Genomic DNA, 27,236 nt, shown 5'->3' with positions numbered 1-27,236 from the left:
TGGCGAAAGCGCTCGCCAACCGCCTCCTCCCATTGATTACCGCTCTGGTCCACCCAGACCAGGCTGGCTTTATGCCACACAGGGCCACTAGACACAACATTAGGCGGGCCCAGGTGGCCTTGGAAATGATGCGGGCCACCGGCTCCCAGGCGGCGCTTCTATTGGCTGATATTGATAGAGCCTTCGATTCACTGAGCTGGGCTTATTTGCAGGCACTCCTACCCAGTCTAAATCTCGGTCCTCATTTTCTCTTGTATATACGGCTGCTATATACCGATTTGACAGCGTCTGTGCGAGTGGCCTGTACGATTTCAGACGTCTTCCCCATCGGGCAGGGTACCCGGCAGGGATGCCCGCTCTCACCGTACTTATTCGCTCTTGCGCTGGAACCTCTTGCGGCATGGGTGTGAATAGACACGCAGATGAAGGGATTCGAATGGGAGGCTGGGCCGTCAGACCGAATCGCGCTTTACGCGGACGACGGCTGTTCTTTCTTACGGATCTCAATAGGTCCGGCCTAAGAGTTCCTGACATCATGAGGGTATTTGGCGAGGTTTCAGGGCTTAATCTCAACGTAAAGAAGTCCGTCTTGTGGTCCCTAGGCAGTGGTGTGGCTCTTGGTACTTGGGCATCCGCCCTACAGAAGGCGACAGGAGGTTTTAAATATCTTGGGGTATTCATAACAGATATCTCTGGAGTCTCGTGGGAGTGCAATATTGTTCCGGTCTGGGACAGGGTCCAGTCGGATATGAAAACATGGTCCCGTATGCCCTTGAGCTTGTATGGCCGGTCGGCCATCTTTAAGATGTTTGCTCTCCCTCGTCTGCTATATAAACTGCAGAATCATCCCTATCCTATCTCGCCACAATGGTTTCGCCAAGTTGACTCGGCGCTGGGCCGCTTTCTCTGGGCTGGGGGTGCTATTCGTGTGGCCCTTCGCACCTGTTTCCTATCTACGTACTGCGGTGGCCTGGCGTCTTTGGACATCCTCTCCTACTATCAAGCGTCCCATCTATTGATACTCAACAAATGGTGGTATGGGGATCGGGGCGATCCGGCGTATGCTCTGGAGAGGTATTTAATGGAACCAGATACTTTGCACACGTTGCTGTACTCGGCGGGGAAGAGGAAAAGGCTCCCGGTGGTTACGCAGGTTGTCTTCCAGGTTTGGCGTCGAGCAATTAGTCGTATGGGATGGTGGAATAGGCTGACTAGGGAGACCCCGCTGTGGCAGAACAGCCGCCTGCCGGCCTTGTCGAATTTGCAGGGGTTTCGCGGCTGGGACTCAATAGGGATCTCGGTGCTGGGGCACGTCATGAGGAGCACAACCCTTAAATCCTTTCAGGAGCTGAGGGACGAGTACGAAATGCCACGTACCCAGTTCTTTAAATACCTGCAGTTCCGCCACGCTATCTCCCCCGCCTTGGAGGGGTTAGACTCCCTGCCGGAATTTAGTCCGCTAGAAGCTAAATTGTTTATGGGAGACTTGACAGAAAAGAAAATATCCTGCATCTACCAATCACTTGTTACCCATTGTTCATCCTCCCTAGATGTCCTGCGGTCCAAGTGGGAGAGGGATGTCGGAGAAATTGACGAGGAGGGGTGGAGGGAGGCCCTTGCGGCTCCGAGGGAGGCGGCCATACGACTGCGCATTATCCAATTTAAGTACCTACATAGGGCTTACTACACGAGAGAGAGGCTGTGGCGAGCCCAATTGATTGCCTCCCCTGATTGTCTGAGATGTGGCAGAGAGGTGGGCACGTTCCTTCATACCGTGTGGACCTGTGGGGCACTGGAGAGATATTGGAGGCGTATATGGGACTGTTTGGATGAGGTTCTGGGTTGGCAACTCCCACGTACATCACAGCTGGGCCTCCTGCATGTCTTGGAGCAGGTGAGTGGCAACATATATAAAAGGCACTTGTTACTCCTGGGCTTTACAGTGGCCAAGAGGGATGTGGCCCGCGCCTGGAAAGACCCTAGGGCTCCCCCGATTGAGGTATGGAAACGGGGCATGGATTATTGTATGGGACTGGAACGTCCAGTATTTGAGGCCCGTGGTTGCCCCAGAAAGCACTATAAAATTTGGAAGAGGTGGGTGGACTACAGGGGGTTGTGGCTGGAGCCGCCGCCGCGGCAGGATGCAACTGAAGACTAATTGTCCCGTGAACCGAGGTGAGGGTGTGAGTGTATTACCATTATTGTATGGACTGATTTGCTTAGATCCAGGTGACCATCGTCAACAGGGCTAGGGTGGGACCCGGGAGGGGGTGGTTTTCTGGGGTTGGAGGGGTCCGGGTAGTTCAATGTTAATGTCTTATCCTGCTTACTGTACTGATTGCTATGATGTGCCCCTTGATTATATGCTCACAGCCCCTCCGGTGTTCGGAGTGCTGTGGATATCTTGCAATCATATCTGAAATGTCAATAAAATCTAGTTCTGGAAAAAAAACTCCTTGAAAGATTCTAGAAACGTCATCCTAGGAGACCTAAACCTACATCTGATTTATGCCAATGGCACTACGGTTCAAGCACTAGACTCCCTCTTGGAATAGAAAGGTCGCAATCAACACTATAAAAAGTAAAACCCAAAACAAAAGGTACAACTCTTGACGCCATAATCTACAAACACGAAGACATATCCCTACACTCCATTCTTTCCATGAACTGGTCAAACCACCACCCAATTCTTTTTGACCTGAACGGTAATCAAACTTAGCTTGACGACCAAACCTACCTGCAAAAATATTGGACAAGAAACCTGCACCAAATCAAACAAGCAGAGCTAGAAACCCTAATTAGCTCCTAAATCATTCGCCAGCCCGACCTGTCAACCACGAAGAACTCACCTCTCACTACAACACACAACACCAAAATGACAGAACCCCGTAACAAACATCGCCACCCCTAAAACCCACCCAAAAAATCAACAAGCGCCCCATACAGATCATGGTTCAACACAGACCTTAATATTAAGAGGCAACAACTCAGACTGACAGAAAGAAAATGGAGAAAATAACCCTCTCTAGCTTATCTCTCACTCTCCTAACAGAATTCCTAAAACATAAAAAACACATATACAGTGAAAAATCTGCCTTCTTCCGAGTCAACTAGACCATTCCAGAAACAGTCCTAAAGACCTCTTCAAGATTATCAAAAGCCAAACCTCCTCCATTCATGAATATCCCAAACAACGATGTGAGGAGTTTGCTATATTCTTCGCAGACCAGATATCAAACATTGAACTCTCGTTAAACCCCCTCCTCCCTTCCACGAAAGAACCCACATCCAACGCTCCTCAATTACCCCCTCACCAATTGAGATTGACCACAACAATTTCAACACCACCACAGTGTCAACCGCCTCTATTCTAAAATCAACGCAAACTGGTTCAAATTTGCAACCATATCTGAAAAGGAAGTCCGGGAAATAGTACTATTCATAAAGCTGACCTCTCTGACCAGCTCCCCTTCTGCTGTGTCAAAAAACTCAGTCACAGCATTACTCCAAATGGACGAATATCATCCAATCCTCCCAATCCAGCGGCTCCCTGCTGGACTGCCTTAAACATAACCAAATCCCTCCCCTCATCAAGAAGACCAATGCCTACCCCGACGACCTCAATGATTACAGACCCATCACCAAACTCCCTCTACTTGTCAAAACCATTGAAAAATGTGTCCTCTCAATTAAACAACCACACTGAGAAATTCAGCATACACAACAAACTCCAATCTGGATTTAGGAAAAGCTGCAGTACAGAGACTGCAATCCTGAACGTCACTGATGACCTACACAGATCCCTCGACGAGGAGGATGCCTGTCCCGTCATCCTCTTGGACCTCTCAGCAGCCTTTGAAACTGTCAATCACAACACACTTCTCAACACCCTCGTACAACGGGCAGGCATCAGCGGCACCGTCCTACAATGGTTGTTATCATACCTGAACGAAAGATCTAACCTAATCAAAATAATAAGTCCAAATCGACAATAACTTTAGTCATCCAAGGAGTACCCCAAGAATCAATCCTATTTCCTACCCTCTTCAATATCTACATTGAACCTCTTGCTCAAATCCTGAAAACGACTAGAATTGCCTACCATCTATATGCAGATGACACCCAAATATATTTTCAAATCAACTCACTCAAAGACACCCAACGTCTCAATAGCACTCTCTCTCTGATACACACCTAGCTCAACAACAATCGCCTTAAATTAAAGCCCAACAGAACGGAGCTCCTACTCATCCAGCCTACAAACAATCCCAACCGCATCCACCTCTGGCTCCACAGTCTAACTGCACTAAACTTTAACCTATGTACATCTAACCCAGTTAGACAAAAGCCTGAATTTGAAACAACATTTTAATGCATCTGCAAAAAGTGCCTTCTGTACATTCAAATAAATGTAATTTTTTTTACTATTTATCACTTCCAAAGACTTGAAGACAGTAATCCAAACCCTTATCCTATCCAAGCTGGACTATAGCACTGCAACGATTACTGGCACTCCAAAAACCCACCTTCTGCCAATGAAGTCCACTCTCAATGCAGCGGCTAGACTGTTCTATGGAGAGAGAGACTATTCGACCATAGCACTCCCACTCTAAAGAAATTCAACTGGTTACCAATTGAAGTGAGTATTATATTCAAAACAGCCTGTATAACACACAAATCTCTCCACTCTGAAAACCCCACCTACCTCACTAACCAACTCAATAAAGCAGGATAAAGAAGACTTCTACGAAACTCCAACACCCTTCCCCTCATCTCTCCCAAATTCAAGGAAACCAAATCGCTGACCCTATCATTCTCCGGAAACGTCTGAAAATTTCGAATGCCCTTCCTAAAGAACCGAGTGACAAACAATCATACCTTCACTTTAAAAAAAAATGTTTTACTGTTTTCTCAACAAATTCCTAAACTAATCAACCCCAACTACCTTGCTAGGCCTATCTGTATCCATCACCTGTAAACGAGCCCTGTGTACCCTTTACCTGCCCTATATGACTTTTCTCTCCCTTACACCACAGGCTATCCACGAAATGTATCCATCGTCCTCTGCACAATGTCCCAGATGTGTTCATAGCCCTGCCAATTTCACTCAAATGATGTGGTCATGCCCTACTTTGGGGAGGTTACCCAAGGGCTCTGCAGACTTGCGGGACACACTTGTTGGGATACCATGGAGGTGTGCCTGTTGGGTCTCTTTCCACTCCCGAAGAAGGTAAAACTTCTACGTCGCTTCGCAGGGTTAGCTTTGATGCTTGCAAAACTATTAATAACGCATTGTTGAAAGACTTGCACAGCGCCACGTGAGGGCAAATGGACGAGGTTATTAGAAGGGCGGTGGCAGAGGGGGAGGCGCTCAGTCAAGAGGAATATAGGGGATTAGGGAAAAGACAAATTTCCCTAGAATGGGCTCAAGTACTAGAGCAGTTGAAAGCGGTAACTGACGAATACGCCACAGAAGCCCCGGACCCACTGTTCACCTAGAAACAGTTACTGGATCCCTGCATGGTGGACGGGCGGGACAGGGAGAGTCCAGGTGACCCCCCCTCTCTTTTTCCCCCTATTGCCCCCCCTTCACCCCACCATGGATTGACCCTCAGGAGCCGGTCCCAATGGGAATGACTGGAGTACAGAGGCAAAGTTTATGTTAATGGGTTAGGGGGGAGGGTAGAGTTGCGGGTGGGATACTGGGGGTGAGGGCCCATGTCTGTGGGTATATGGAGTACTGAGACGGAAGTAATCCAGATTTTTGGTACTCATAATAGTGTCATTGACCACGGGTTCATGAACCACATAGCTGATAACAGCACTGAAAAGTGAAAAAGAACTGTGACAGATCTGACTGTTGATCTACATGTCTGTATGTACTCCAAAAACTAAAAACTACAATGTAAGACAATATGTATCTCCAAACCCTAATAAAATTGTGTTAAAAAAAAAAGAGGAGGAGCCAAGCAGGCATTCGAAATGGCCGCATAGTCGCACGGCTCCGCGAGCCCTTTCGCCCCACACGTCTATCCTGAAGTCTATCCTGAGCCGTGAAGGCATACTTTGCTAGGAGAAGGAAAACGAACACCTACCGTTTGTTCCCGGAGTTCCGGTGTGCAGCGGATCCTGAGAACTGTCCCCGTCTGCTCCACGGCCTATGCGGTGATGGGACCGGGGCGTTGCCTCGGCGGGGCCTCCAGCCGCGGCGCTAGCATCAACAGCCGTTGCTGTCGATAAGGGGCCTGCCAGTGGGTGCCATTGACGTAAAAGACCGCTTCTGGCGGCGAAGACCCAGTCCGCTTGCGGCGACCTTGAGGAGTAGTGGGGTGGAACTGTGTCGGAGGGGGCGCTTGACTTCTGCCCCCCTCCCCAAACTTTGTTGATCGGGCATAACCAAGGTCTGCCCCCAATATTGGCGGGCGACTCCCGCGGCCCGACCGGGACTTTAGCCTTTTGGTGGCTCTCCTTTCTGGGGCCTGCCCCACAGTTTGTTTGCCCTGGAGACGCATCCCGTGGCGCCCCCGTGGTGAGGCCTGCTCCCTCAGTGTGGAAGAGGGACGGGGCCTGCTGGATCAAGATGGCAGCTGGTGCCCTCCATTACGACCTGAGTCCAAGTCGGACGGCTGATGTACGGATGGGGCCGGGAGGCTCGCCACACGCAAAGAAGGTCATTTCCCGAGACGTGATGGCTGCCTTAACAGTTTTGCACGAGACTATGCTTTGCCTTGCTCGAGACTTGGGCGGAAGAATGTAAATGTAAATGTAATGTAAATGTGCTGGACTTGTAAAGCGCACAGCTGCCCGTAAGCGTCCCGGCGCTTGCTTAGGGAACCCGTCCTGGTATTCCCCTGTGAGAAACCATGGCAGGGTGACCACAAGGTGAAAGCCAGGCATCCCGCCGCGAGGGGCCGTAGTGGAGATTAAGCAAGCTATTGCCCAGAGTCGCAGAGTGTGACCCCGTGAGTTGAGTAGGCACCAGAGCGAGAATTGTCGAGTCCGTGGAATTTTGAGCCCGAGACCCACCGAGGCGGGGAATCGAACCCTGGTCCACGGTCGATCTCAGCTTCCGGGTCTGGGTGCAATGGATTATGGCCCAGATCTTTGGACTGGGGTGAGTGTGTGACATTGATTCACATTCGGTCCATCACCTTTTTTTGCATATTCCGCCCTAAGTGCGCTGGGGATGCCCAGACGTGGGTCCCAGGCACTCCACACCACTGGAGTCAAGCTAGCCGGGCTGATGAGAGGTGTTACCTCGAAACCGGTCCGGTCCTCGGATGCTTGATTCCGTTCTGGGAAGGACATGGCTTTTGTAGTTCGGACTGGACTGTTCCCATGGGGCACAGGGTCAGAGCTGATTTGCATATCGCCATTGTCTAACCCAGGGTGGTGTGGAGTGCAAAAAACCGATGGATTTGGGCCCAGATCTTTGGACTGGGGTGAGTGTGTGACATTGATCCACATTCGGTCCATCACCTGTTGTTTTTGCATATTCCGCCCTAAGTGCGCTGGGGATGCCCAGACGTGGGTCCCAGGCACTCCACACCACTGGAGTCAAGCTAGCCGGGCTGATGAGAGGTGTTACCTCGAAACCGGTCCGGTCCTCGGATGCTTGATTCTGTTCTGGGAAGGACATGGCTTTTGTAGTTCGGACTGGACTGTTCCCAAGGGGCACAGGGTCAGAGCTGAATTGCATATCGCCATTGTCTAACCCAGGGTGGTGTGGAGTGCAAAAAAACGATGGATTTGGGCCCAGATCTTTGGACTGGGGTGAGTGTGTGACATTGATCCACATTCGGTCCATCACCTGTTGTTTTTGCATATTCCGCCCTAAGTGCGCTGGGGATGCCCAGACGTGGATCCCAGGCACTCCACACCACTGGAGTCAAGCTAGCCGGGCTGATGAGAGGTGTTACCTCGAAACTGGTCCGGTCCTCGGATGCTTGATTCCGTTCTGGGAAGGACATGGCTTTTGTAGTTCGGACTGGACTGTTCCCATGGGGCACAGGGTCAGAGCTGATTTGCATATCGCCATTGTCTAACCCAGGGTGGTGTGGAGTGCACAAAAACGATGGATTTGGGCCCAGATCTTTGGACTGGGGTGAGTGTGTGACATTGATCCACATTCGGTCCATCACCTGTTGTTTTTGCATATTCCGCCCTAAGTGCGCTGGGGATGCCCAGACGTGGGTCCCAGGCACTCCACACCACTGGAGTCAAGCTAGCCGGGCTGATGAGAGGTGTTACCTCGAAACCGGTCCGGTCCTCGGATGCTTGATTCTGTTCTGGGAAGGACATGGCTTTTGTAGTTCGGACTGGACTGTTCCCAAGGGGCACAGGGTCAGAGCTGAATTGCATATCGCCATTGTCTAACCCAGGGTGGTGTGGAGTGCAAAAAAACGATGGATTTGGGCCCAGATCTTTGGACTGGGGTGAGTGTGTGACATTGATCCACATTCGGTCCATCACCTGTTGTTTTTGCATATTCCGCCCTAAGTGCGCTGGGGATGCCCAGACGTGGATCCCAGGCACTCCACACCACTGGAGTCAAGCTAGCCGGGCTGATGAGAGGTGTTACCTCGAAACTGGTCCGGTCCTCGGATGCTTGATTCCGTTCTGGGAAGGACATGGCTTTTGTAGTTCGGACTGGACTGTTCCCATGGGGCACAGGCTCAGAGCTGATTTGCATATCGCCATTGTCTAACCCAGGGTGGTGTGGAGTGCACAAAAACGATGGATTTGGGCCCAGATCTTTGGACTGGGGTGAGTGTGTGACATTGATCCACATTCGGTCCATCACCTGTTGTTTTTGCATATTCCGCCCTAAGTGCGCTGGGGATGCCCAGACGTGGGTCCCAGGCACTCCACACCACTGGAGTCAAGCTAGCCGGGCTGATGAGAGGTGTTCCCTCGAAACCGGTCCGGTCCTCGGATGCTTGATTCCGTTCTGGGAAGGACATGGCTTTTGTAGTTCGGACTGGACTGTTCCCATGGGGCACAGGGTCAGAGCTGATTTGCATATCGCCATTGTCTAACCCAGGGTGGTGTGGAGTGCAAAAAAACGATGGATTTGGGCCCAGATCTTTGGACTGGGGTGAGTGTGAGACATTGATCCACATTCGGTCCATCACCTGTTGTTTTTGCATGTTCATGATGATGGCAGGAGACCCTTTTAAGGGAGATCGAGGCAGAACAAAGCAATCTGCTGTGGGGGAGGCGGGGAGGGGGGAGGCAGCCTGCAAATAGTGCTACGTAAACCACAACGGGGTTTACGAGGGCAGCCTGGCAACCCCAGATATCAGGAGCTACTATTTGGCACTTCAGCTCGTTAAAGTCAACAACTGCGTTTATGCAACATGCGATGAGCCTGCTTATCGAACAGACCACCTAGTCATGGGAAATGGTGGCTACCAGGCTGTGCTGTACAGTAAAAAGCCAGATAGATAACTTCCAGTGCATACTGGGACAGTGGCAAAGGCATAGCGCAAAGCCACAAACTTATTGGGGTAGGAAAACAAATTAACTGAACAAACTCCGCTCTGGGATAGGGACCTTTAAGGCGTTTGCTAGGCTTTCGTACGTGGAATCTCATGGGGATAGCCTGTCTGGGGGACGTTTGGCATGGCAGGGATATGAATACATTTGAAGAGTTATAGATGGAATACCTAATGGCAGATGGTGAGAGATTACGCTATTTGCAACTGGGACACGCTCTGGGATGCCATATACCAGAGGGAGAACAAATACCAGAGTGCTCCCCCCTGGCAGACAGGCTTCTACTTGACCAGATGATTGATAAAGCGGTCTCCCTCACATATATAAAGATAATGAATAACCCTCTTGACATATTAGGCCCCCTGAGGGAAGCGTGGGAGGCAGATGTAGGACTGATGGAGGATGACGACTCGGAGGAGGTCATCCAGTGCCCTAGAGAAATCGCCATACAGGCACGGTTTCGAATGATACAATTAAGAATCCTACATAGGTCATACGCCCCTAGGTCACTCCCAACACCATATGGGCCCCTGCGATTCGAAAAGGTGTGCTAGGGGATGTGGGGGAAATCTGTACTATTTTCATAGCCTCTGGTCCTATCAAAAAATTCTGTCATACTGGCTGAAAGTCACCCAAGAGATGTCGGAGGTGGTGGGCCTCCAGGTTCTGGTGGAGGCACAATGGCATATTCTGGGAGGGACAGAGGAGAAGGATTGGCTGAAGTACACTGAAATATGGCTCAGACTGGTAGACGGGGTGGCAAAAAAGGAACTGTCAGCACAAGAAATACAACACGCCACTAACCTTTCTCCGATGTCCAGCAGAGACAATGGAAGAGGATATGTTCCTCAATTCCCCTGAACGCAACCCCCAACAGAGGAAGGGAACCCTGCTGTGTGGGTTCGTGCCCGGGGAAAAAGGGAAGGGGAACAAAATAATAAACTTGCTGCAAGATCTATTCCCCCGCTTGGTCTGGTCTAGGGGACTTGTGTCACTCTTCTGGAATATGTCTCTGCAGGACAGGAGGAAACGCAACATAAATTAGAACCTTACTCTGATGTCCTAAAATGTAATATCAATGTTCTATAAACTCACTCACCAGAAGTATTGCAGCCAATTAAATTAATCAAGAATATGCTTTGTTAAGACTGAAAATGTACACTACTAGAATATACTGAGGAGCAGGCAAGTGAACATAAAAAAATAGACAAAGTACAATATACCACTGTTGCTCCACAGTAATATATAAAAGGACCAGTATTCACAATGCCCAGAAGTAGAATCTGTTGCCACTCCAACTGGTGCTATAAAAAAGGCCACTCCTGGTGTCCGGTGTGGGAAATAATATTGCGAACAACTGGCAGTTAAGAAACAATTTTAACCCACAGACAAAACGTGATAAATGCCTGTGTTGCAAAGTCTAGAGAATAAACATCCCAGTGAGGAATTGTAATCACGAGCTCTGAAAATACGGATAGCTGGAAAGTTAGAATTTGGCTGCCCAAAAACGTCTCAGCCCAAAAAAAATTGAAAATATTGCCAAAATTCACGGGCAGAAGAAAAACGCTCCTGTGAGTCTTCCGCTCTGCGGGGTTTGTAAAAGAAAACCCGAGTCGCAGCAACGGAGGAAGCGCTCCTGCGTTCCTTCGAAAATACTGCCCGCGGCTCGAAACAAGAGTAAACAAAAAGGCAGCGCAAATGTCAAGGACGCACACCGGCGTTCCTTCGGAAATACCTGCACCTCCAATGAAATCTCCTAGATGGAGTTGTAGGCCTCTGGAAATGTGCCTGAACGACACTGAAAATGCTTCTAGCTGGTAATCCGGCGGGGAGCACCACCCGCCATCCAGAATCTCGGAAGTAGAAGATTGTCAAGCACCTTCCTCAGGAAGAGGAGTTGCTTACGTATGGAACTGCCTTGCCTTCCGATTGTCTCGTCCCACTGCCTGCTGGGAAACTCGCCGCAATTTCCAGTCGATTCAGGGTCGCGGGCGAGACCAGACCGGTGACTTCCGGTTTCCAGCTCCCGCTGTTCACTTTAAGGTCAGGGACTGGGGCTACGCCAGGTCCTGGCTTGGGGGAGCAACAGGCCTGACTTTGGCGGGCAGCGTAACTCGGGAACCTGACCTCGGATTCAGTCGGGAGTTGCCGCGCCGACCATCGCTCCTCTTCTGCCACAGGATACGTGGCACAGGGCCCAGGATCGATATCAGGATCAACTCGGAGGTGGCTGGGGTCTCGGGAGCACAGAGCTCACGCGGCCATCTTGGTTCCACGCGGGCTCCTCCTCCGCGACCGGCAACTTGATGTTGCTGATCGCGAAGAAAAAAGTCTTGCCGGGATGTCATTTTGCTTGTTTACAGTCGCCAACTTAACGTTGAGGACCGCTAGCAAGCAAAAAATGACTGCTGCCCTATGCTACGCGTGTTTGCACTGTGCTACGTGCAATTCGCGCAGTGCGTAGGAGCGCAAACTACGCAAGTGTAGTGTAGTACTTTGCCCAGGGTTCATTTATATATAATCAATGTACACAAGTGTGAATTTAAGAATGGAAAATCTATATTTGCATATAAATACTTACTGGCTGTCAATATTTTAGCCACAATATTTTTGCATGTTATTTTTATTACTATATGTCAAAGAGAATTGTGCAAAGCAGAGAAAAGCTGACAGCCATACTGTGGAATCTTAAGGACCACTTTTATGTGTGGAGGAAACGTGCAGCTGTCCACAAATGCATTTGTGAATAAGGAACAGTCACTAAATAGCAATGAATACGTTTGTATCACCATTGTGGTAAGTAGCTGTTGGTACTGCACTATAATATTCACTATCATTCATGCTGGTGTTTAATTCTTTAAAACGGAATAAAGAAATAAAACGATAGGTCTTCTGGGACAGCAAGGCATGCAGCGCCTGATCATTCTACCAAGAATTAATGCAAAAAATAAAGTTCATAAGATGTTTTAAGTTAATACTTAATGGTCCAACATGTTATATTGTTCTGTTCCTGTGGAAAATTCACAAAGATGCAGCTGTTTCCTACGATAACTGATAAAGTGCAAAATTTCGTCCTCTCAGTGAGTAGCCTATTAAGTCCCTACAGTACATCTATTGCATGAACCAAACAGCTGACGTGGGACTTAAATTCTTGCCTTTAAAACGATATCTAATATACCCCATTTACAATTTTCTAGGTCCTCACCCCACTCCAAGTGACCCTTGTGCTGTAGTTGGGGTCCTGCCCAACTCCCTGCTCTAAACATCCCCTATCAACATTACGTGAACAAACCTAAATCCTAAAATGTTTAGTGTCAATCTCTGTCGTTTTACACCTTTCATCACTCTTATTTTATTTCTGGTCTCCCAAACATCAAACCCTTTAAGCATTTGAAAAAGGTTTGACCATCAGAGGACTTAAAAATCACTTGAATTCGCCTATTGGAAAGCACCTTCAATTTAGACATTTGAACTAATGAAGCCTGCTCCCCATCTGGTTAAAATTGCAATATCATGATGTGATTTCTTTGCATCTACCTGCGGACTCCTCCGTCATATCAGAATGTGAAATAAGAATTTATTCGGTTTAGAAAAAATTTACAAAAAAATCTGCAGGGAACCCTTCTAGAACGTTCACTTCTACGACACAGGCCTTGTTCTGGAACATTCAGATTTCCCTGAAATTAATCCCTTGCATCAGTCCTTTCACAATTACTGCAGAGAAGATTGTTTTCAATATCTTTGCCACATTAGGCACACGGGATGCATTCCAACATCGACCACAGGACGTGTATGCAGCATTGCCACATACCGGTCTGATCTGCACACATCTCCTGAATTTAGAGATAACTTTACTGGAGAAAAGAGCGTCTTTCACACGTATCCAAATCACCCACACAAAATGGACCTTTATATTTCTAAACTATTCCTCACGACCACTACTTGCAGCACTACTCGTCACTGTTGTGTTTCGCACTTCTACTGGAATTCTGAACATAACCTCATTCTTCCTGATTTCAACCATCCGAAACGGTGAAAGACCAGACACCAAACTTCTCCCTCTCATCAACTCAAATGGAACTTCTCCAGCGATTGAGTGTGGCGTTAAACGATAAGCCACAACATTTCTCTAAAGCCCTCAACACAGACCATTATTGAACTAAGAGCACTTTGAATAAATTCCACCAAAACTTTGTTTAACCTCTCCAACTTACGGTTATATTGAGGATGATCTAAAGGAGTGCGAGAATGTTTAATGCCACATTTGTTAAGATACTCTGTATTGGCCATTGATGTGTACTGTACACCATTATCCATCAACAATTCACATAGTACACTTTTCATAGCAAAACGTTGTTAAAAAACAAATATCAGTGTTGGTTCACACACTCCCTTCGCTTCTATCCAACGAGACAGATGATCAATCATAACAATAAAATCATTCATATGTGTGGACAAAACATGAAAAGACCATTTGAAATCAACTGTCACCTTCTGCGAAACTTTAGCAGGACACAGAGACAAAGATGGTACAGACACAGAAGTAGCAGATATCACCACTACCAACACATTGTACACAATTTCTCACCATCTACATCCATATCTGCCCACCAGAAATTATTGCGTATCCTGCTTTTGGTGGACCTCATATCCAGATGTCCAGAATGAGCAGTCTCAAGAATACGCTGACTAAAATATTATGGCGGAATGAGTTTATCACTCCTTACCAACATTCAATTCTCTAAAGACAGCTCTTTAGCTACTTTGAAAAAGATTGAAGATTACGCTTTAGCATCTTTTCTTTTTGTCAACCACCCATGACCAAAGGCAATATTTATTTTAATACCTCAGCCAAATGCAGCTCCTTGTACCATTCCGGCATATCAGTACAAACAATACAATCTTTCACTTTAGCAATAATGCACTCTTCAACTTACTCTTAAACGGAATCACGTTGCTACTCTCTAAGTAACCTAGACAAGATCTACTTTCCTATTCTTTCCACCTGCAAAATATGATAGCTCAAAGTTCTATTCTAATAATTTGGTGGAAAGTCTGGACAGATTAGTGTCACGAACCCCGCTTACGCCCTCTCTGCCCGACCCCCTCCTACGCCCTTACGTAGTGGTCTAACGCGTGGGGCTCATGTTGCATTTCCCCTATGGTACTTTATGGCATGCTATAATACGATGACTGATGTTCCCCAAAACCTGTGATTCCATTGCACTTAAGTATTTGCAGGAGTGCAGGAGTCATCCTGAATCTGAAATTCCATTAAGCTTGAATCCCTGCAAGCATCCCCCAGAACCTGGGGACCGATAGATTATCTGCACCTGCTGTTACTAAGGCTGTGGTGTGGTTTTCCATTGAAACCCTGAAAGCTTCCCCAGAATCCAGTGAGCCAATGGCAAGCCTTGCTTCTGCTGTTACTGGGGCCTTGGTGTTGTTTTGCATTATGCACATTTGAGCGAAAATCGTATATTTGATTCCTGTTATTTGGTTGCGATCATCAAGTTGCACATGCCTATTCTGTAAGGTCAAAAAATTGCACTAACACATGTTTTCTCCAAGGTTCAAGAACCTTCCAGATGGTCTTGTGCCTCAAATGCCGCACAAGATCTTGCTACATCGTCGAGTCTTCTAGAGGTTATATAAACCCCGCCCAACCCTGAATAATGGTCTTGTGCCTCAAATGCCGCACAAGATCTTGCTACATCCGTCGAGTCTTCTAGAGGGTATATAAACCCCGCCCAACCCTGAATAATGGTTTGACCTCAGTCCCTGCGGAACAAGCTTCACCCCTCCCACTCACCAGAAAAATCCTTTCTGGAACTGAGAAGTGCTCCTTCCTAGTCCATCTGAACCAGTGGTTCCCATAGCTACAGCTCTCTTGACGTCTTTCTTCTTCCTCCTCTCCCACTCCTGTAAAACTACTCTGGACCACCCTCTATCCCCCCTTCAAGCAACTCCCTAAGTCAAAGCCTCGAGATCTTCTTCGAACTACAGTCAATTGGAATAACTAGGCTAAGTTCTTGTTATCAGGTTAGCGCACACTAATCCTCCTATAGTAGTAGGCAGGACCGAGTATCAATGTCTTCAAGAACAACAGACTTTTCCTCCGTGCCCTCTCTGTGATTACTCCAGCGCTTCTTGTGTATTTATACTCAAGACCCTTCCTGAAACCGTGGCGCTACAACGGTTAGCGCGCATGGATTAAAGACTTAAGCTTTGTGTTTCTCTGATTAACAGTAGTACCAAGAGAAAGCACTTCAATCTTTGATACATGCATGCATGAACTTTGTACCCCTCCCTGTGTTCTAAGTGTATCCTTGTGAGTGCAAGTAACTCAAACCTGTATTCAGAGCAACAAATGAGAAGTTTTGCCTTAAGACGCAAAGTCCCTCTATTTTGACTGTGGCATGGTACCAAACAGGTCACAAGAAAGAAATAGGTGTAAGTAGGCAAGCAGCACCTATGAGCACACACTACTCCACTAAGCCATGCAAAATGAGCCCAAATTAAGGCGTAAAGCACGTAATTTAAATACACCACATCCAGTAACTGTAAATCTGTATTGTGGGTGATGAGTGGTAATCGGAGCCAGACGGGTGAAAGGCAAGCAACAGAGCTACCGACGGTGATGTGGCACGTCTAAAACAATGATGCAAGGAAACAATATTAAGCATAAATGCCACATAGCCTAAAGTGGATTCAACTAGGATGAGAGTTAACACAGGAAGGAGTGACAATCTTTTAAATAATGTGCCGACACTGTTACACGGAGTCACGTGCTACTTTGCAAACAATCTTGACTTGTTTTCATTCAAAATGGGCCCTGGGAGGTTTAGACCCACAGGCACACGCTCTACACAGATCCCAATTGCAGGATGGTGTGCAGTGGAATATCTGCACTGTATTATCCTGGGTTGTAGAATGAGCAGTTTTCTACCCTACCGCAGGAGTAACTAGGATATAGGTAAGAATGAATGGGTGTGAAGACAATCTCTGCCTCTTATGGCCGACTGTTTCTACGAATAATTAGGAGGCCTATGATAGGCCCAGCCCATCTGACTGTACTTACAAACGATACAAGTTATATACCTACATATTGTTACTGGCTTTTGTAACTTAGCACAACACACTTCTTCACCAATTAGTCTACAGGATACATCCCAATCTTGGGATCATATATTTACAGATATATCTCAATGGGCTTCCATATCTGCCATTACAATTTCTACTCCTTCAACGTTGTTTTTAGGTCTCGCCTAGACAGCGCTTGCGCTGTCTCTGAGACATGCTGTATTCAGGATTTGGGCATAAAGCTCTGCCCACTTTCCGCCCATCTTTTTAATTGGCTCCTGTCCCTGTCCTTTGTAAATGGTGGCTTTTCATTGGTCAATAGGCTTAGTGATCCCTCCTTAGTACCGCCTTGTCTCTTCGTGCAACAGCCCATGAGCACACTCCCTGTTACATGTGTTGTTACTCCCTAGGTTTTAATTACAGCCTCAAGACACTATTTTCTCAAACGGCTTCAGGCAAGACACACATTTGGTCCTAAGGTAGGCTGGCAGTGGTTACTTAGCTCACTAGAACATCTCACATTTATATGAGACAGTCTATAAATTTCCCTTCATCAGCTCCACACTGGGTATAACCTAATCCAAAATTAATTTTATAATTCTTTTGTCACATTTCAAAGCTAATAATTGTATATATGGACATAGCAATTTGAATGTTTTTAGTACCGTTTTGCATGTACTGCATTATAGACAGGGTGGATTTGCCATATCTTCTGCAGGGTGCAGTACCATATGTGACCAAAAGAGGTCCGCAGTGCTGGTACTTTGCTCACTAGGGACCTCTAGGAGCAGTTTGCGGTACTGCATCGAGACATGCAGGGCTGGTGGCTTGCTCACTAGGGACCTCTAGAAGCAGCTCACAATACTGCAACGAGACATGCAGTGCTGGGCCTTGCTCACTAGGGACGTCTAGGAGCAGCTTGCGGTACTGCACCGAGACATGCAATGTTGGTGCCTTGCTCACTAGGGACCTCTAGGAGCAGTTACGTTACTGCACTGAGACATACAATGCTTGTTCCTGGCTCACTACGCAAGCATTTGCAATGCACTAGGTCTCGCAGTATGAGTTAATGGCGTTGCATTATTATTTGCAATGCCAATACCTCAAACTATCAGTAATGCAAGACCTATTGCATTGCAAATACTTGCGACTATTCGTAAGATATGTTGGACCATACTTCTTAATTCCACAATACATGCTAGACGTTCTAATAACTTCTACTTAGGCCCTGAGAAAGTTCATGGGATGAAACACGTCGGCTGTATGGACAATTTGCTCCCTTTATGTGTTTACTTTGTGCTAAATATAGAGATATTCCGAACAGAATAACTGTTGAGTTTGAACTTTGTTGTAAGACTGCGTTTTTATGTGCATGGTTGCCATTTTTGTTTATCTTAGAAGCTCGCTGATTTGTACAAGTGAAACAAGAAAACCAAGATTATTTGCAGCATCCCCACTTAACACATAGTGTAATCTAAGGCAAGAATTTTATTTTAGCAATCCTCCTTATAATTCACTATTGCATATGAAAGCACCTTCAGATATGTGATCTCAGAATATGAGCTGTACAAGAACCTATTGTGTTCGAGTTAATCAACCATAATGTTGCTCAATTTAAAAGAATCTTGAATTGGGGAGACGCTAGGCCGGTCGACCTCAAATCTGGGGAGCCAGGTTCGAGCCGTGGCAAGGACGCGCAACATCCTATGATTCAGGGCAAATTACTTATTCTCCCCGTGCATGAAAAAAAGGAATGTGTCCTCATGTAACGCAACTGGTGCTCGTGTAAAGTGCTTCGATACCCAATACCTTAGGGTCAAGTTCGGATATTAAAACTGTTAAAAAAAACAGAAAGAAAAAAAAAATCCATAAATAGAGGGATCACATGACAATTTCTTTGCCTCTTAGTTCACTAATGGCACTGTCGCAAGGGTAGGAATGGTTCTAAATTCATATTCAAAATCTATAACTTTTAATAAGAACCTCTCTGTGTAGTGCTAGGTGAGGTATTAAAGTCAAGGCTTCCATATAAAATCTTTTGAGTTCTGCATGGAGCACAGAAGTCGAGGCTGCCAGAGGATGCAGTTGACACGGACTATTGCAGTCCTGAAGGAGATATGTGCCCATCTAGGCGCAATCCTTTAACAAGGTGAATTGCAGGTACAAGGGATGACAGCAACCACTCAGTTGGGTGGGATAAAACAATGAGGTGAAGAATGGTTTCCCCGTCAGCCCTGATGAAGTTGCCGAAAACAGGCTGGCAACGAAACATGTTGGCCTCTTGCGATTGAAAGTGGGCCATATACATGCCTTTCTTTTAACCCGAGGACACTCACTGCATCAAATAAAATATGTTCTGCATGTGAGTGGTACCCCATTTTAATTGTGAGAATAATAATTCTCTTTTCACGATTGGGGACCAGTTGACACTGAGCTACACTATTATTCTCAGTGATATTTGCCACATATTTGATTTATTCTTTGTACATCTTTTCTGGATTTCCCACCTCTAAGGAATTTCAGTACACACCTTCTCTTTTTCTGTTTGTTCATGAAAGCAACCTATGATGATAACGTGGGCATACTGGTGAGTACCATCCAGCAGCTCCTTGGGTATGCTGCATAAGTGAGGTGCTTTCTGACCTTTTCTCACATTTTTTTTCTGTGACACACATTTATTTGAAGGTTTAAAGACACTCTTATGTGTGTATGTTATGTGGTTATTGGCGTTCTCTTTAAATTGAATAGTCAGCCCAACAGGTCCCTGGCAGCTAGCTGTACCTGTGGGGAAGTCAAACGTTTTTGAGAGACTCCTTGTGAGTCATAAAAATATAAGGACGGTCGTTCTACAGAGGTCAGGTCTTGTGATGTTTATAAATGATTGAGTGGGGGGCGATCTGACCCCTTTTCCCCCCTGTGCTCCTGTTGTGTATGTGTTTCTGAAAAAACTCATAACACTTCAACTGTGCAGTGGTCACCATGCTATACATGTTACCATGTGGTACGGGGCAAGACTGATTTGCATATGGCTGGGTTCAAATTGGGGTGGCGTAGTTGGCAAAAGAACAATGGATTTAACCCAGATCTCTTGACTGGGGGAGAATGTTTGAATCATTCAGCATTCCGTCCATCGCAGTTACACTTTTCCCCCTAAGTGGGACGGGTATGCCCAACCTGGGTCCCTCGCTCACTGTGCCACTGGATTCAAGCTAGCCTGGCTGATGAAGGGTGACATATCCCTAAACTGGTCCCAGGATGCTTGTTTCTGGTCCAGGGAGGACCTGGCTTGGCAGTTCGGTCTGTTCCTATAAGGCACAGGGTCGACTGATTTGCATATGGCTGGGTCCAAACTGGGGTGGCGTAGTGGGCAAAAGATCAATGGATTTAACCCATATCTCTTGACTGGGTGAGAGTGTGTTAAATCAATATCCAGGAATACAAGTAGTTTGGAAAGTAAGTTTATTCCAAGATAGGAGGCAATCCCCGGCACACATCCGATGGCTCCGTGCAACAGCAGTAACTGATCAACATTCACTGGATAACACAGTATGGTACGTTGTGAACAGCACAGTACACATTTGAAATAATACATGTCACGAGGAATGCACATTTGAAATAATACATGTCACGAGATACACGAGATACATTTGAAGGTAAATACACTCACGAGCTAAGCGCGAGTCTGTGCACGTGAATGCCAGCGCGAAGCAGGCAAGCACGAGATAACATGAGAACACAACACACCTTCCTCCCTTATAAAATGAACAAAAACAACAAACAAAAAAAAACAAAAACTCAAAATGTTCCCATCATATAGGCAACAAAATCTGACAACCACCTTGGTTTTTTGGTAGCTCTTTTCTGTAAAGATACACTATCACCATGGGATTGAGGAATACCCTGATTGAAATTGCTGGTGCTAGAACAACAAGGTATCACATCTCCATCATGATTGATGTCGCTAGTGGTGGAGCAACAAGGTTCATCAAATACAGTGTTTCTACTCAAATCCTCATCTAAATAGGAAAGATCAGAATTTTCTAGTGTAGATTCTTTACGATAAACGTCTTTATCACCCTTGAGAATAGCAATTCTACTGAGATTCCAGACTTTATTGTCTGATAATCTCACAGAGTTTTTTAAGATTTCAATGACTTCAAAAGGACCCATGAACGCACTCTCCCCTTTCTTGACCTTCCAGGGTTTTTTAACTTTCACCATCATCCCAATTTCTAACTTTGGATCTGTTTTAGAACCACATTTCTCATCAAAATACTTCTTATTAGAACAGTGAGTACGAATCAGGTTCTCTTTGACTTTCTTCAGTTCCACACTAGAGAAAGATGACTTCACTAACCATGATGGATTCACCTTGGTCCTAGGAGTTCTCCCCCTCATGATTTCAAACGGGGAATAACCAGTCATTGAATTCATGGTTGTTCTATACATCCAATTTTTTTTTAAAGATTTCAATCTCCCATTTCTTTTCATCTTTGCCAACAGATTGTATGGCACTCTTGAGAACTCTATTGAACCTCTCTATAACTCCATTGCCACTGGGATTATATAGGGAGGTGGTAGAGTGTGCTATGCCAAGCCTTGCAAAATAATCCTTGGCTTTTTTTGAATTGAATTGAACTCCATTGTCAGATATAATCCTTACTGGCAGTCCTTCCTCAATGAAAACTCTATCTAAGAAACAAAGTACTGAATCAGTATCTATTCCTTGAACAATTTTGATCACAGGCCACTTAGAGAAAACATCAATCGCTGCAATTACATACTTAGAATCACAACCGACAGGTCCCATAATGTCAATAGCAATGGTCTCCCATGGATTGTCAGGAATGGTGTGCACCCCCATATTTGGTTTCAGAGTGACTAATGACTTGTCAGAGTTCGCACAAACAACACAATTCCTCACCCTTCGCTCAATAAACACATCCATTCCAGGCCACCAAAATAGACGCTTAACTACCTGTTTAGTTCTGACCATGCCGCTATGCCCTTCATGACTTTGTAAAACAATAATCTTCCTCACACCAATGGGTGGAACAATACGTTCACCTCTCCTAATGATGTCTTCACAACATGAAAGCTCTGATCTTACTTCCCAGAAGCTCTTCAAACTAGAATCAAGATACTTTTTATCAGGCCAGCCGCTTGTAACATATTCTGTCACACTTTTTAACGTTTCATCAACTTCAAATTTCTCTCTCCACAGAGTCTGATCAATGGAAATAGGGCCTTCATCATGGATCAAAGCAATTTGAAAATCATCCCACTCATTATGCAAATCTTCTTGAATAGGTAAAGGCATTCTTGACAAGAAATCAGCAGAAACATTTTCTTTCCCTGGTACATATTGTATGTCATAAATGAAATCCTGTAAGCGCATGGACATGCGCGCAATACGGGCAGAGGCTCTTAACATCCCTTCAGTGGTAAGAAGACGTACCAGTGGTTTATGATCACTCCTCAGTACACACTCTTTGCCCCAAATAAATACTCTAAAATGTTCCAAAGCCCATATGCACGCTAAAGTCTCCCTTTCTATTGTGGAGTATTTTTCTTCAGCAGGAGTAAGAGCCCTAGAAGCATGTGCAATAACGACCTCTTTTCCTTCCTTAGTCTTTTGAGTAAATACAGCTCCTAGGCCCTTCGAGCTAGCATCAGTGGTGATGATATTTTGTAAAGATGGATCAAAACAGGCAAGAGCATTGGCAGAACAAATGGCACCTTTCACATCACAAAACTCCTTCTCACATTCATCGGTCCATTCAAAAGCAACCCTATTCTTAATTAACTGCCTAATGCTGTATGTTCTGCATGAAAAATCAGGTACATACCTTGCGTAAAATTCCACTAGTCCTAAAAATGATCTTACATCATCCTTTGATTGAGGATGAGGTGCAGACTTAATTGCTTCTAAGAGAGAAGGTTTAGGTTTGATACCTTCTTCACAGAGTTCATGTCCCAAATAATTCACAGAATGAACACCAAATTTACACTTTTCATGCTTTATAGTGAGGCCATGTGCATTAAGTGCACCTAACACCTCTTCTAAAGCAGAGATATGTTTGTCTTTGTCATCATTAAACACCAGAATATCATCCTGAAAGCAGATGGCATTTTTACAGTCTTTCAGGATATCTTGCATTACTCTTTGAAAAATGGCTGCCGCGGATGCCAAACCGAAAGGCATCCTGTTGAATCTGAAACACCCAAAAGGTGTAATGAATGCGGTTAAATCCTTGCTTTTCTCATTAAGTTCTATCTGGTGATAAGCCGCAGATAGGTCTATGGTTGAGAAAAACTTAGAACCACCAACCACAGATAGCATCTCTGAAATACGGGGAAGAGGAAACTGATCTACAATGATATTGTTGTTGAGGTGGCGAAGATCGATGCAGAGTCTCACTTTACCATTGGCCCGTCTGGCAACCACTATGGGCGAAACCCATTCAGATGATTCAATTCTTTCGATTATGCCCCCTTCCACTAGACCATCTAACTCATTTTTTACTTCTTCCCTGACAGCAAAAGGTATATTTCTTGCTTTATGCACTTTTGGACAAGAATTCTCTTTTAACCGAATTTCATGTTTAAAGTTGGTTAACTTCCCAATACCTTTCGAAAAAACGTTAGGGAATTTACTTAACATTAGTGAAGAAATCCCATTCTGTTCATCAACTAACATTACAGGATTGGGACTATTGGGATCAAGTATGATATCAAGTTTTCCAAAATCAAACCAACTAAGTACTGAAGGACCTTTCTTTGAAACATATAATTTTGCAATACATTTTCTATTTTTGAATCTGAAGACTAGAGTCCTGAACCCTAAAATATCTATTGTTCCGCCAGAATACCCTTCTGGGTTGATGTCACTTTTCTCTAGATGACTGCCCAATCTAGGAACAAACATTTTTTTCCAAACGGATTCACATACAATAGAATAAGGAGATCCAGAATCCGCATACATATTGATCTTTACACCACCAATAATCATATCACATAAGGGTTTTTTCTTAATAGTGGTATCACTAACATTCAGAATGGCAGATTCTTTTATATTAAGAACAAAAGAACAATTATTAGAATAATTATTGAGATCCTCATCATCACTATAGTCGCTTAATTCAATGCACTTCACCTTCTGGTTAATTTTACTCCTTCTACATGCAGAAGTGAAATGACCCATTAAGCCACAATTTGAACATTTCTGTTTTAGACCAGGACAAATTTTGTCATTGGCTAAATGTGATTTACTGTTGCACCTAAAACACCTTAAATTACTCTTGGAACCTTCAGAATTTCCTTTTTGAGAAAATGTTTGTTTCTTTTTTGAAAAATCTCTATTTTTGTTATCGTACTTTTGGTTAATCTTTGATACAATGTCTTTACTGACAGAGACTTCCTTCCCTTTGACTTGTTGTGCACTCCTACAAGAGAGTTCTGCTTTTCTTACAATGGATAAAATGAAATCTAAATTCTCATCACCATTGATCCACAACCTCTCCTGTATGGTTTCATTTTTTGAGTGCATGACAACTTGATCTCTAATCAAATCTTCTTGTAAGTTGCCAAATTTACAATCTAATGCAAGAGTTTTTAAAGAAGATACAAAATTGTCAACAGATTCCTCAGATAACTGTTTTCTCTGGAAAAACTTGAATCTAGAAATTCCTATACACACTTTAGGAGAACAATATTTGTCAAAATCATAAATAGCCTTATCAAAGACGTTCATATCTCCACTGGCTTGTGAAATGGGTAATTGATTAAATGCTTTCAAACCCTCTGGTCCTAGTGAATGCAAAAAAATACCCTTTTTTTCAGGCGCTTTCATCTTACCATTTGCATCTAAAGTTTCTATGTAATTTAAGAAGTATGCCTTCCATTCTATCCATGGCATGCAAGGAGAACTGCCTGCTGACCAGTAACTTTGTGGTGGAGAAAGAGTGTATCCTTGTGCACACATACTGAAGTAGAATACAAGGCTTAATCAAGATTCAATATAAAAGTACAAGAACTTTGCTTTCAGTTTAAAAGGAATAACCAAAATAATTAATTAAATGTAAAAGAAAACGAGATGGTAAAACTCAATTCAAAAAAAAAATCAAAGTACTTGTAAATAGTTGATGAAGGAGAAGAAAAACGAGTAGTTCCAAGTTCCTTCCAGAAAAAAAACGATGTTTTGCTGTATGAGCTCTGTATATGTTGCAGGAAAATCAAAGAATTCACCTTCCTTTATTTTCTTCCTCTCGCTCCGTAAGCCAGGAAATGACTTTTACCATTTTTTCCAAGAAACTGAAGGAAAACGGAGAAGTGAGAAGTCACCTCTTTACTTTTAACTAAAATAGACGAAGAGTAGCGTCTAACGGAAATGCGCTAATCATTTTCCGCCCACAATCCTCTTCCGCTTCACAATCATCCACACGGAGAACGTATGCTCATACAGAGTGCAGTAGAAGACTGGAGAGAAGATAAAAAGAGGTACGAAGGAAGGGTTAATTTATATAAAATCAAACCACAGTAGATCGGTGACAGTCCGACTTGTAGTATTCAAATCTCGTTGAAATTGAAGAGATGAGACACACGTGTATTCAGTAAAGTTCAAAATCCATCGAAGATTTGTAAAATGTCAGGAAAAGCCTCCAAATGGTCCGTAAATGCTCCGTCCCTCGTCGCCAAATTGTTAAATCAATATCCAGGAATACAAGTAGTTTGGAAAGTAAGTTTATTCCAAGATAGGAGGCAATCCCCGGCACACATCCGATGGCTCCGTGCAACAGCAGTAACTGATCAACATTCACTGGATAACACAGTATGGTACGTTGTGAACAGCACAGTACACATTTGAAATAATACATGTCACGAGGAATGCACATTTGAAATAATACATGTCACGAGATACACGAGATACATTTGAAGGTAAATACACTCACGAGCTAAGCGCGAGTCTGTGCACGTGAATGCCAGCGCGAAGCAGGCAAGCACGAGATAACATGAGAACACAACAGAGTGTTTGAATCATTCAGCATTCCGTCCATCATTTGTTGCACTTATACATGGTAACGCTTCACACAAAGCCTTACAACACACCCACACGGTGTTGCAAGCTACATGCGTGGACAATAGCTTCAGCACACCACATAGGGGTAGTAAGAGTTACACAGAAAGTACAAAACAATCAAAGTTTTCTCACCCGTCATTTCAGCCATGTGTTCCTGTGGGATACCCATTACATTGTAGCAGGCTTCGATCTGCTGGGCCACTAGAGGCTTGGTGGGGGCCATAAATACGATCTTACCAGATGGATACCACCTGTAGAAGTTGTACATGACCACAGCTGCGATGAATGTCTTTCCCAGGCCAGTGGGTAGACAAACCAGGGTGTTCTGCAGCAGGGCGGTGTGGACGATGTTGAACTGGTAGTCTCTGATCGGCACATTTGTAGGGTAAATCCAGACACGCCCGGCTGCCAGATCGAACCCTGGCAGGGTCTCGGCGACAGCCTGCGAGGGACCCTCCCCAGAGAACACTTCAGCCTGTTTTTCCGACGCCTGGTAACCGGTGGGGGCCAAAGTCTTCTCCGCCTCATAAACCGCAACCAGAAGGAGGTCGTCATCGTCCTCTTCTTGCTCTACTTGGAAGGCCGGGGGGGCAGAAAGCCGAGGAGGGCCTGCAACGCACTGCCCACCTTTACCGGCGACCGGCTCGCTATGCCTGCCTCTTACGGACTGAGGGCGAGATCCCCAAGTCTGGAAAAGGGTCCTTTGCTTTCCGCTCATTGCCCTTCGGAATAATAGAGTTTTCAAACACCGGGCACCGTTCGCCTCCTGCCCCGAGGGGCTGCATACGTCCGAGCCATCTGATGAGATGGTGGTTATCAACCGGCTCAGAATGACCACCGTGCCTTAGGGAATATGGCTCACATTCTCCGTCTGGAAACGACACTGCAGTCTGGGCAGTCAGTATGGTGCTAACTTTGAAATTTATGATACTGCCAACACTGTCATTCAGACTGTCACAACTTCAGGTCTCACTTGAATAAGGCGCTTCTTTCGTAATGCTTACAAAAAGATGAAACGGAAGTGAGATCACGCCTCCTGTAGTCCTTCTTTAAAGTGGTGTAAAACGAGAAAGCGCGATCATTCACACTAAGTTTAATGTGCCGCCATCTTGGAATGGCTTTCTGGTTTTATCATTTTATAACGGGATATCTGGCACCTTCCGTAGCACCTAAAGCAGATGTAATATTCACACAGTTTATTTTTGGCTTAAAAGCCGTCTTAATATTATACGGAAGCAGAAGTAGATTTGTTGCGGGGCCCGATTCTTGCCAGTGCTTTGGAATCCCTCACCGGAATCTGTCGTGACAGTTAATTTTTATTTAGACATTTGTTTTAAATGTGGTATTACCGTGTTAATGTGTGCTCTATCTGCACGCCCGTTTGCTCGCCCATCCATCTATACATACATGGATTTAAGTGGGATGAAAAAACTGAAGGGAGGAGGGGGCTCTCAAAGGGGCGCGGCCGATGTAATTAAGGGCGTGTTTTAAAAACCACATAACTAACAAGCATTTACAATGCAACGGTTTCGCCTTTGAAAAAGTTAGAGCTATTGGCATTGTAAATGACAACATT

The 27,236-nt window shown here is 45.2% G+C and overlaps 1 protein-coding gene across 2 annotated transcripts in view; it reads right to left on the bottom strand.

Moving 5' to 3' along the window:
* FANCM (FA complementation group M) overlaps window positions 1-26,677 on the bottom strand; it is an 861,212-nt gene extending 834,535 nt beyond the window's left edge. For both annotated transcript variants that reach the window (XM_086937264.1, XM_086937265.1), the window contains exon 1: window positions 25,793-26,677. In XM_086937264.1, coding sequence (XP_086793390.1) covers window positions 25,793-26,378 — 586 coding nt within the window. In that variant the 5' untranslated portion in view covers window positions 26,379-26,677. The remainder of the gene's footprint in view (window positions 1-25,792) is intronic.
* Window positions 26,678-27,236: the final 559 nt, after the last annotated feature.

The sequence above is a fragment of the Lissotriton vulgaris genome, chromosome 9 (assembly GCF_964263255.1).
Source record: "Lissotriton vulgaris chromosome 9, aLisVul1.2, whole genome shotgun sequence".
NCBI classification, from domain to species: domain Eukaryota; kingdom Metazoa; phylum Chordata; class Amphibia; order Caudata; family Salamandridae; genus Lissotriton; species Lissotriton vulgaris.
Note: the sequence above shows the minus strand (reverse complement) of the source record. Positions and strands in the feature narration are given on the sequence as shown.